Below are 12001 nucleotides of genomic sequence, written 5' to 3' on the forward strand. Positions count from 1 at the left end.
TTCACTTCCTGGATGTACACAGACACACATAGGCACACCTAAAAGCTCTACAGCCTTGCAGCTTTCATTGGCCCTCTTATGACTCATTCCCCCTCCCTTCCTGCAAAACTCTCACAAGAGTAAGAGAAAGCTGTGCATGAGGTTATAAGCCTAGGCTAAGGAATAGACAAGAAACAGAAAGTGGGCTGTATAAGGTATTTACTGGCAGAAAAAAACTGTTATACTATCCAAAGTTAAAACAACAACAACAAGGACAGAAGATTTAATAGATGGAAAGCTGAAAAAATGAAAAAGTTTACATATGAGAAAATTTATAAAAAAAATAAATATGTGAGCCCTTTCTGAAAACTCAGGTAAAGGATCTGAAACCTCTAAAATATATCTGGCAACACATCAATAGTCTATTGGGAAAGCTGCAGGTTTTTTTTTGTTGTTGTCGTTTCTATTCTCATAAAAAACAGGGGAAAATGTTTTATTACGGATATGAAAAATGTATTAAATATATAAAACTATAAGTATGTCTAATTTAATGTCCAATGGTAATGTTGGCCAATATACTGTACGCTGCTCCCCTGGTGAAGATTAGGTAAATTCCTGAAAATCTCACTAGACATCCGTCACACTGTACATTATTAAATAAATGTAACATAAATATATTGATGTGCTAATAATACTGATCTGATTATATGATACATACCATTTCCTTGATAAGTAGGGAGCTCTTATCCAGTTGGCAGCTTTCATTTATTATATCTTCACCAATATCCGTCTTTAGAATTCCTATACAGAGAACACAGTCCAAACATGATGATTAAAGTGTATGAAATGCCTTTTTCAATAATATATATATTATATATATAATATATATATATATATATATATATATATATATATATATATATATATATATATATATATATATATATATATATATAGTACATGGTAAATAATAATAATAAATATGCTACATTTATATTTATATACAAATTATTTGCCTCCGATCATATAAGAAAGCTGTACAAAACACTAAAATCCATTTAACTGCAAAAGGAGCAAAGTGAGGTTTGTGGCAACAGTGTCATGATCACAGAAATGACAGAACAGAATTACATTCTATTGGAAGGCAAACCATAGCACTTGTGTTCAATTATGTATCCAGCTGTTTGCTTTAAAGTTACTAATCCCAGGACCCTGCATTCACTATACCTGGTCTCCCACAGTACACAGAACATGGAAATGCAATTGTTTTAGTAAATATAAACTGCTAAATACCTTTTCTCAGCAGTACAGAGCAGTCTTGTGACTTCTATCTGTTCATGGTTAAAGCTTGTAGGAGGAGTTTTTTATTCTGCTCTAAGCTGTTCTATCTGGATCCAGGACCCTAGACCCTCTGTCTGGCCTAGTGCTGATCACATGCACTCTACCAAGAAAAAATATTAATACACACCAAACTGAGCATGTGCAACCTGACTCCAGTATCTCTGTCTTATATGGACCTGTTCTGAAGTCAGTGATCAAGCAGCCCTTTTAAACAAGGCAGAGGATTAACCCCTTAGATTCCACAGTGAGTATAAAAAGCATGCATTTCTGCATATACAGACTGATTTTACTGTTGTGGGTTTAGTGACACTTTAAGGTCAATTGAATAGAATTTATTTTTTTTGTAAATTAGGCCCAGTGTTTGGGGCACAAATTTTTGCTATGAAGTGGCAATTCAGGCTCCCTGTTCCCTTCAGATGGATAGGCCAGTTCAAAGGGAATTCTACCAGTCCATTTAGAAGGACCTTGTGGAAGACCATGAACATATTATTGAGATTGTATATTTTAATTATTGATAAGGAACCTGACAGCATATTGATACAAAATGAAGACTGCTCTGGCTTTCTCAGCTTGCTGTTCCACCACCTTAAAAAAAAGCAGCCAACTAACGATTAAATAAAATAATCTGTCTAAACTACTGCGTTAAAATAAATTAAAACTCTTTATTATGTTTAGATAATAATTTGTTAAAAGTAAATATAAAAGGTATATACATAAAATGTTAATAGGATGGTGGCAGGCTAAATAAAATGGTACTACATCCGTAATAGATCAGAACTATAAACAGGGCCGTCTTTACCACAGGGCCAATGGGGCAGCTGTCCAGGGCCCTGTCACTGTTGGGGGCCCAAAGCAACCCCCTTTAAAAAAAAAAAAAAAAAAAAAACTTTTTTTTTTTTTGGGGGGTCCGGAGGTCCCCAGGGGCCTGGAGGCCCCTAGGGCCCCAGATGGCAACCCCCCTTTTTTTTATTTTTTTTTTAATAAAAAAAAATATATTTTTTTAATATATTTGTATTTAATTTTTTATTAAAGGGCCAATTTTTTTTTAGAGGTTTTTTTTATTAAAGGGACAATTTTTTTTAGGGGTCCCCATGGGCCCAGAGGCCCCCAGGGCCCCAGATGGCAACCCCCCATTTTTATTTATTTTTAAATAAAAAAAAATATTTTAATATATTTTTATTTTATTTTTTATTAAAGGGCCAATTTTTTTTTAGAGGTCTGGGGGTCCCCAGGGCCCCTGATGACAACCCCCCTTTTTTATAAAAAACATATTTTTTTATATATTTCTTTATTTATTTTATTTTATATATATATATATATATATATAATTATATATATATATATATATATATATATATATATATATATATATATATATATATATATATATAAAATATATTATTATTATTATTATTAAAGGACCCAGAGGTCCCCAGGGCCCCGGATGGCAACCCCCCTTTTTTATAATTTTTTTTCATATTTTATTTCTTTTTTTTCTATATATATATATATATATATATATATATATATATATATATATATATATATATATTTTATTAAAGGGCTCAGAGGTCCCCAGGGCCCCATGTGGCAAACACCATTTTTTATTTTTTTTATAAATGTTTATTTTTTTATTTTTGTTATATTTTTTTTATTAAAGGGCCCAGAGGTCCACAGGGCCCTGGATGGCAACCCCCCTTTTTTTTTTATAAATGTTTCTTTTTTATATATATTTTTTTTATTTTTTATTAAGGGCCCAGAGGTCCCGGATGGCAACCCCCTTTTTTTGTAATTTATTTTTATAAAAAAAAAAAATTATTAAAGGGCCCAGAGGTCCCCAGGGCCCCAGATGGCAACCCCCTTTTTAAAAAAAAAATATATATATATTTTTTTTTTTTTTTTTTTTATTAAAGGGCTCAGAGGTCCCCAGGGCCCCGGATGGCTACACCCCTTTTTTTATATTTTTCTTTATTTTTTATTTCTTTTTTGTAAAGGGGCCCCCCTTCTAAATTCGCGGCAGCCCCCCCCTGCTTCTCAATTTCAGGCGGCAGCACCCCCCCCATTGGTTCTCTGCTCCAGGGGGCCCATGCCTGAAGCTGTGTAAGTGGCCCCATAATTCCTGATCCCTGCCGCCCGTTAAGCCCCTGTGCTGCCCACAAATCAGGCTGAAAATCATCAGCGGCACGCAGCCAGTGACAGTACAGCTTCCCTTCCCAGTGTTTTAAAATGTACAGCACCCCTGGCTTCCCTTTAGACATGCACTTCTCCCTTCCTGACACTGGGTGCTGCTTGTATATAAAAGTGAATTAGAATGTGATTTTATAACATCCCCAGTTTGCTCTTCCCGAGGCTGACTTCTTCATGTCCTGCTCCTCAAGGTATGTCACTGTTTGCTAATCTATATTGTAAATAGAAGTTTTCTGTAGAGTGTGCCCAAAGTCTTTATAATATTTGATGATTCACTGCAGGTCTGGTCAGTGTTTTAAAAAGTTCCTCTATTTTACACATGGCATGGCATGGGGGTCACAGCACCGCCTGTCCATTCTGCTTTAGCACCATGGGACCCCATGCCATGCCATGTGTAAAATAGAGGAACTCTTTAAATCACAGACCAGACCTGCAGTCCAGGCTGAGTAAGGCCTCAGAGCACATGGCATTACTGTCTGTATTTAACTGCTTGATGGGCTTATTTTGGGCCCGGCTGGTTCACATGTATGTGTTTTGGCGGCCCACATTCATTTGAATGGGCCGCCATGCCTGCGTTTCCTGCAAAGAAAAGCGCATGCCTCATGTAATAGGCTGCGCACACGGCACACCTATGCCCATCAAGCACTGAAATACAGCACTGTCTGTCCATTCTGCTGTCTGCTGTGACTTATCTGCAGTTCCCGCACTGTCAAACTTGCTGCATTTTTAGACGTTTAGGTCACGCTTTTAAAAACACAGTGCGTTTGTGTGTGCAAGAACTGCAGGTAAGTAGCATGGTGCAAAAGCAGAATGGATTTTAAGGCAACTGTATTTTTAAAATGCTGAATGCACCTTTTTTTCTGCAGGAAACAAAGGCATGGCAGCCCATTCAAATCAATGGACTGCTGTGCCTGCACAAATGAGGACCGCCAAAACATACATGTGAACCAGCCAGGCCCAAAATAAGCTGGAGGGGGGCCCAAAAAAAATGTTTGCCCAGGGCCCAGACCATATTAAAGACGGCCCTGACTATAAACAATACAGATTTTTGAGTAGGTGTCTCAGACATCAGGAATCTCTGTCAATAGACCAACCACGGTCATCCTTAATTCATCAGAAATTGAATGACTGCTTCATATTACATCTAATAATCATAACTAAGGTAATTTATGATACGTTAGTTTCTTGGCTTGCACATTAGTAAGGTAACTTTACTCTGATGACACATTTTTTACTACTCTGGCTTGCAGTAGACTTAAAGTCGATGTAAACCCACTTTCATCCTTTCTAAACTACTGCCAAAGTGGTTATCTATAAGGATATACATGCCTCCTGCATGTATCTTAACCTGTCAAATGTCTCCCCTCTGTCTGTTGAGACCCGAAAAAGGCAGATTCTGTGGGTGGGTCTGTTGTCGGAAACTCGGTGGGTGGAGTCGTGATGTCAGTAGACTCCCCGCCCTCCTCTACATTCTGCTTGTCAGCATGCATTTTCTCCTGTGCATTTCTTACACTAAATTCTGCAATGATCACCAACATCCAGTCAAAACCCAGAAAAGTAACCACATGAATTGAGCATGCTCAATCATGCTGACGTGTGGACAGGGCCGGATTTCCCACAAGGCAAACAAGGCCAGGCCTCGGGGCGGCACTGTGTGCAGGGGCGGCGCCGTGCGGCGGAGGAGACAAGTAATTTTTCAGCGGGCAGTGCGGCAGCGGAGAGAGATTACATCTTCTCTCATTGCCCGCACTCAGGGCTCGAGTCCTGCGGAAACGCCGTTCCCTTTGCAGGACTAGAGCCACCCGAGCCAATCGGTATGAGGCACCCGGCACCCTCCTCCTCTCTCAGTCCACCTACATGCAGCTCCCCGCTACTTCCGGGTTTCCTAATTTTTTGTGGTCGGCTCTAGGTATGGTGGACTGGTGGAGCAGGAGGCGGCAGGGAGGAATCTGCTGCTGGTGGTGCTGTGGGACCTGGCTGGGACACCCAAGATGAGAACAGGAGGCTAAGCCGTTAGGAGGTGGAGGGAGAGCTGTGCGAGGCAGTGCTGCATGCTGGGGGTGAAGGTAAGGCTGGTGCACAGAGAGCTGTGTGTGTGATGTGGTGTGAGCTGAGTGCAGCTGTGCATTATATGTCACACTGCCCCCCCAAGAAACTACTCCCCCACCTGTCACACTGCTCCCCCCCTGACAAACTGCTCCCCCCAGACAAACTGCACCCCTGGCTGTGTCCAACACCCCTACCACCCCTGGCTGTGTCTAACCCCCCTACCGCCCCTGGCTGTGTCTAACCCCCCTACTACCCCTGGCTGTGTCTAACCCCCCTACCACCCCTGGCTGTGTCTAACCCCCCCACCTGTGTCTAACCCCCCCTACCACCCCTGGCTGTGTATAACCCACCACCCTACCACCCCTGGCTGTGTCTAACCCCCCACCCTACCACCCCTGGCTGTGTCTAACCCCTCTCCCTACCACCCCTGGCTGTGTCTAACCCCCCTACCACCCCTGGCTGGTTCTAACCACCCCTGCCTGTGTCTAACCCCCCTCCCTACCACCCCTGGCTGTGTTTAACCCCCCTCCCTACCACCACTGCCTGTCTAACCCCCCACCCTACCACCCCTGGCTGTGTCTAACCCCTCTCTCTACCACCCCTGGCTGTGTCTAACCCCTCCCTACCACCCCTGCCTATGTCTAACCCCCTCCCTACCACCCCTGGCTGGGTCTAACAAGCCTACCACCCCTGCCTCCTGTCTAACACCCCTACAATCCCTGTGTCTTACTCCCTCTTTAGCACCCCTGCCTGTGTCTTACCCCCTGCCTGTGTCTTACCCCCTCCCTAGTACCCCTGCCTGTGTCTTACCCCCTCCCTAGCACCCCTGCCTGTGCCTTACCCCCTCCCTACCACCCCTGCCTGTGTCTTACCCCCTCCCTACCACCCCTGCCTGTGTCTAAACCCCCCACCACCCTTGCCTGAATCTAAACCCCATACCACCCCTGCCTGAGTCTAAATCCCCCCACCACCCCTGCCTGTGTCTGAACCCCACCATCACTGTTGCATGTAAATCTGACTTGCTGGTAAATTTAATTTGGGTTATCATTGTAATGATATAAAATAATTAATGTGGGGGCCTTTTGGTGGGCAAGATTTTTTTTTGGGAGGGGGGGGGGGGGAGTACTTCAATACTGGGCCCAGGCAGTACAATGTCTTGGGCCGGCCCTAACATATAGACACACACACACTGTTTTTGTATTTTTGAGGTGGGAATCTTGGGTGAGTTCCCACACTTTGTTTCCCAGGACTTGACCCCTGCCCGCACTGCTGTTCCAACTTCCGCCCTTACTTACAGGACCGCAAAGGCTCCTCAACACAGAAGAGAGAGAGAATGACGTCATCTCTCACCGCCCACCCTCACTCTCATCTCTCACTCGAGTCTCATGTGCCTCTGTTTCACTGTTCACCTGCAGCTAATTTCCCCACACGGGAGAGGAGAGGCTGACAGCACTCTGCAATGCTGGGGGGGAGGGCTTGATTTTACATGCAATTAGTCACAAACTGGTACTTTTTGGGTGGCAGCCAGGTAACTGTGGCAAACCCCATTCTGCTAGCAGGCAGTGTGGCAAGTGACATTCCCATCTGGTGGCAGGCAGCGTGGCAAGTGACATTCCCATCTGGTGGCAGGCAGTGTGGCAAGTGACATCCCCATCTAGTGGCAGGCAGCATGGCGAGTGACATCCCCATCTGGTGGCAGGCAGCGTGGCAAGTGACATCCCCATCTGGTGGCAGGCAGCGTGGCAAGTGACATCCCCATCTGGTGGCAGGCAGCGTGGCAAGTGACATTCCCATCTGGTGGCAGGCAGCGTGGCAAGTGACATTCCCATCTGGTGACAAGTGACTGTGGCAAGTGACATGCTCATTCTGCTTTATGGTGAGTTAAACTATTTCATTTTATATTACAATGTAATGATTGAAATAATGCATTTCAATCATCTTGACACCATAACAACCATGGTGCCGGAATGATTGAAGCACTAACACCAGTCATTGTCTGCGAAAAATCGCTAACCCCCTGACCCCCCCCCCCCGGGGGCGGCATTGAAGGACCAGACCTTGGGGTGGCAAAGGGAGTAAATCCGGTCCTGGGTGTGGAACAGCCAATCCTGGGAGAGCTTCAGAAAAAAAGAGTAAAAGTCTAAGGCTTGTGCATGAGATATGTAAATCACATGTCACTCACAGCATGGGGGAACAATAGACAGGGTTTTCTCTGTGTGTCTGTTTTATCTCACTGAAAAAAGATAAGAGGATTGCTCAGAGCTGGATTAACTGTTTGTGGCAAGTCTGGGCACAGATGATCTGAAATTCCATACTGTACATTGTGCCAGAAAAAAAAAAAAAAAAAAAAAAATTAGGGTTTACATCCACTTTAAGAAAACTACCAATAAACTGCCCTGAACCCCAATCTGTAGGGATGAGTTTTTTTTAAACAAGAACCCTAAAGGATAGAAATTGTCCACTGGCTACAGGTAGGTAGGAATATTTATACATTGCCCTTATCTGCCGGCATGTTTTTGCTCATGGTAGAGGGAGCATTGTAATACTATACATGGGGAGAAATACATATGCTCAACTTAATTACATCTGTTCCCTCTCCAGTTATCCCTTGAATGTACCCATGTGCTCAACCCCAAAGAAATTCATGAAAATTGGTATTTTACAGAAAATGTATATCAAATGTAATGCAGTTTGTGTAAATATTTGTGTTATGTGATGTATATAAATTCTTCTTTTCTTGTTACTCTATCTGCACAGTTTTTTGTTCTTCCATTCTCCTGAAGAAGTGGGACAACCCAAGAAATGTGTAGGAGGGAAAAAAAGATCCCTATAACACTTCCAGCAAGACATAAGACAGATACAAATACATGGTGATTGATTGGCTATCTGGTAAGATACTATATATAGTGATCCACCATAAAGGAGGGAATATAAATTATTGCAATGTTTTTAAATATATGCTCTTATTTTGGATAAAAATTTATGTGTAGTCCTTGGGTACCTTAAAAGTCCTAAAAAAAATCTGTATTGGGTATAGTTTAAAATAACGTATTACTATTTGCAACCAGCAGTTGGCAAGCACCGTGCAACAGCAAGAACATTCTACAAACAGGACACCCATTTTACTCCCCCCCCTTCCCCTTACACTAGAAAAACACACAAACACACATAAGACTGCTGGTCTTTCTTATTCAGATACCAAAACGAACAAATGTTCTCCAACAAGCTTTTGTGCTGATTGGTCATACAGACATGTTTTCAAGATTCTGGAAGCTTTTATTGCAATTTATACACTTGTTGGTATTTTTCTTATTAGCTTTTTTAATAAGTTACTTTTTATTTGAAGCAGCCTTGATCTGTTTCACTTCTTGCACTAATTGGATATTATATGCCAATATCCCATATTAATATATTTATTTCTAAAAATACGTTGCTTATGATTGAGAGATCACGTGTCTTTACATCACCTTATGACCAACGTCTGATCACATCTGTCTCCCACTATGGCAGCTCACACAAATAGAAAACTTCTAATCCCTTATCAAATCCTTAGTGGGAATTTCAGATGCTGGCAGGCAAGAAGTACCTGGATTTTTATCTCTTCAAGCAGTATAAGATTATTCTCAAAATTCATTTGTAGGACAAAGATACAGAGACCTTTCTGTCTTAACAATGTGAAAGCGGCAATAACACTTTCTCCCCTTTTTCTTATCATTAGAGGTTATCTCTTGGGAAGCAATTGCCTTCTTAACAGGTTCTTTTAATCCAACCTCAGTAGAGACCTTTATTAAGTTTTTAAAGAACACTGAAAGCTCTAAACAGGCAATATGACTGCCGTGATGCTATATTCTCTGTTCATTTGTGATGACTTTTTACAATAGGAAAATGTTACCACTGATAAAAGGGCAAAAAGAGCAAGGCTGCCTCTGCCTAGCCTATGGTATCTCTTCTAAAATCCTTCTATTATGTAACAATTCCTTTCACTTGAATAAGATTAGGAAAAGCAGGTTCGACTTAAAAAGGATCCTATATATTTTTTTTTTATCTGAACAGATAAAGCTGAAAATATATGTGAAAATATTTGTGGATATAATGTCTGAAATATTACAAGTAATCCCTTAAGAAATTATTACAAGATGGATTTTTAACTATAAAACTATGATTATTAACTAAGATTAACTAATACCTTAATTGCAATGTATTTTATTATTTCTGTATCCAAATAGAGACATCTAAACCGTGTGGGAAGAGATTTACTTTATCTCTGTGAATAAATACTTGAACAAATTTGCAATTTTTGGGGCTGTTTTTATTCAGCTGGAACAGGGGCCTTAGTCAAGGTAGAGGGAATTATGAACAGTTCCAAATACTAGTCACTGTTGGCACAAATCCTTCAGGCTTTTGCTAGAAAGCTGAACATGAAGAGGAACTTCATCTTTCAGTATGACAATGACGCAAAGCATACATCCAAATTAACAAAGGAATGGCTTCACCAGAAGAAGATTAAAGTTTTTGGAATGGGCTAACCAGAGCCCAGACCTGAATCTGATTGAAAATCAGTGGGGTGATCTGAAGAGAGCTGTGCACAGGAGATGCCCTCGCAATCCGTCAGATTTGAAATGTTTTTTCAAAGAAGAGTGGGCAAATATTACCAAGTCAAGATGTGCCATGTTTTTTTTCCTTCCCTCCACCTAAAAGATTTCAGTTTGTTGTAAACTGAGTTGTACAGTTTATGGGCCAGATCCACAGAGCAAGTACTGATACGCCGGCGTACTTTCAAATTTCCTGCGTCATATCTTTAGTTTGAATCCTCAAACCAAGATACGACGGCATTTGGGTAAGATCCGACAGGCGTACGGCTTCGGATCTTAGATGCAATACTTCGGCGCCCGCTGGGTGGAGTTTGCATCGTTTTCTGCGTCGGGTATGCAAATTAGCGATTTACGACGATCCACGAACGTACGCGCGGCCGTCGCATTTTCTAACGTCGTCTGTAGTCGCCTTTTTCCGACTGTGTAACTCTATACATTCCTTTGGGGTACGTCACGCCAAGACGTGTACCTTGACCCCCTGCAAGCAGCAAGACCGCCACTTTGTAACAGTCACAGCTGAGAATTATCAGCGCCGCGGCCGTGCTGACGGACTCCCCCCCCCCCGATCCCCCGCAAAGCCAGGCTTCAGTGAGAGGCTGTTACACAAATATTCATTTGCTGCTGCTGCCTCCATGTCACCGCCATGCCACCCGCCCTGCGCTCAATCCTCAGTCCTCTTCAGTCACGGAAGGGGGGAGCCGGCCTGACACCTCACAGCGTGTGCTGCCCGCCCCCTCTCCAGCCAAACTCTGCCCGCACTCCTCCCGCCCTCTCCTGCCTTCCCCAGCCACTGACTCCTCCCGACCACAAAAAAAAAAGTATCGGCGAAGCATCGGGAGCATTTGCGCGAGTACAAGTACTCGCGCAAATGCTCTGTATCGGTCCCGATACCGATACTAGTATCGGTATCGGGACAACCCTATTTTTAACCACTTGGCATCCTGCCTATTGTTAAAAGACAGCCACAAAGTGGCTCTCAATTGCCGGGAGGACGTCTATAGACTGGTGGGCACGCGAGTAAAACCGGTGGCACGCACGCGCCCGCCGCATCACTGAGATGCCGATGCGCGTGCCTGACTGCCGTGATGTCCGCCAGGCACCCGCGATCAGCGGTTACACAGACAAGGACGTGGATTTGTGTGTGTAAACACACAGATCCACGTCCTGTCAGGGAGAGGAGACCGATGCTGTGTCCCTTGTACATAGGGACACAGATCGGTCACCTCCCCCAGTCAGTATCCTCCCACCACAGTTAGAAACACTATGCAGGGTACACATTTAGCCCCTTCCTCGCCCCCTAGTGTGAACCCCTTCCCTGCCAGTCACATTTATACAGTAATTAGTGCATATTTATAGCACTGATCGCTGTATAGATGTGAATGGTCCCAAAAATGTGTCAAAAGTGTCCGATGTGTCCGCCATAATGTCACAGTCCCAATAAAAAATCGCAGATCGCCGCCATTACTAATAAAAAATAAATAAAAACAATAATAATTCTGTCCCCTATTTTGTAGGCTCTATAACTTTTGCGCAAACCAGTCGCTTATTGCGACTTTTTTTTTTTTACCAAAAATATGTAGAAGAATACGTATCGGCCTAAACTGAGATAAAAAAGAATATTTTTTATTTTAAATAATTGGGATATTTATTATAGCAAAAAGTAAAACATTTTAGCAATTTTTTTGTTTATAGCGCAAAAATTTAAAAAATGCAGAGGTGATCAAATACCATCAAAAGAAAGCTCTATTTGTGGGGAAAAAACACGTCAATTTTGTTTGGGAGCCATGTCGCACGACTGCGCAATTGTCAGTTAAAGCGACGCAGTGCCAAAAGCTAAATGTTTTGCCTGGGCA

General features: G+C 42.6%; 1 protein-coding gene across 4 annotated transcripts in view; it reads right to left on the reverse strand.

Annotated features, from left to right (window-relative positions):
- The window catches only part of KIAA0825 (KIAA0825 ortholog), a 559317-nt gene that overhangs the window by 410575 nt on the left and 136741 nt on the right, over positions 1-12001 (reverse strand). For all 4 annotated transcript variants that reach the window (XM_040342242.1, XM_040342235.1, XM_040342259.1 and 1 more), the window contains exon 6: positions 698-780. In XM_040342242.1, the coding sequence (XP_040198176.1) occupies positions 698-780 (83 nt within the window). The remainder of the gene's footprint in view (positions 1-697; positions 781-12001) is intronic.

Source organism: Rana temporaria, chromosome 1 (genome assembly GCF_905171775.1).
Source record: "Rana temporaria chromosome 1, aRanTem1.1, whole genome shotgun sequence".
Classification (NCBI taxonomy): Eukaryota; Metazoa; Chordata; class Amphibia; order Anura; family Ranidae; genus Rana; species Rana temporaria.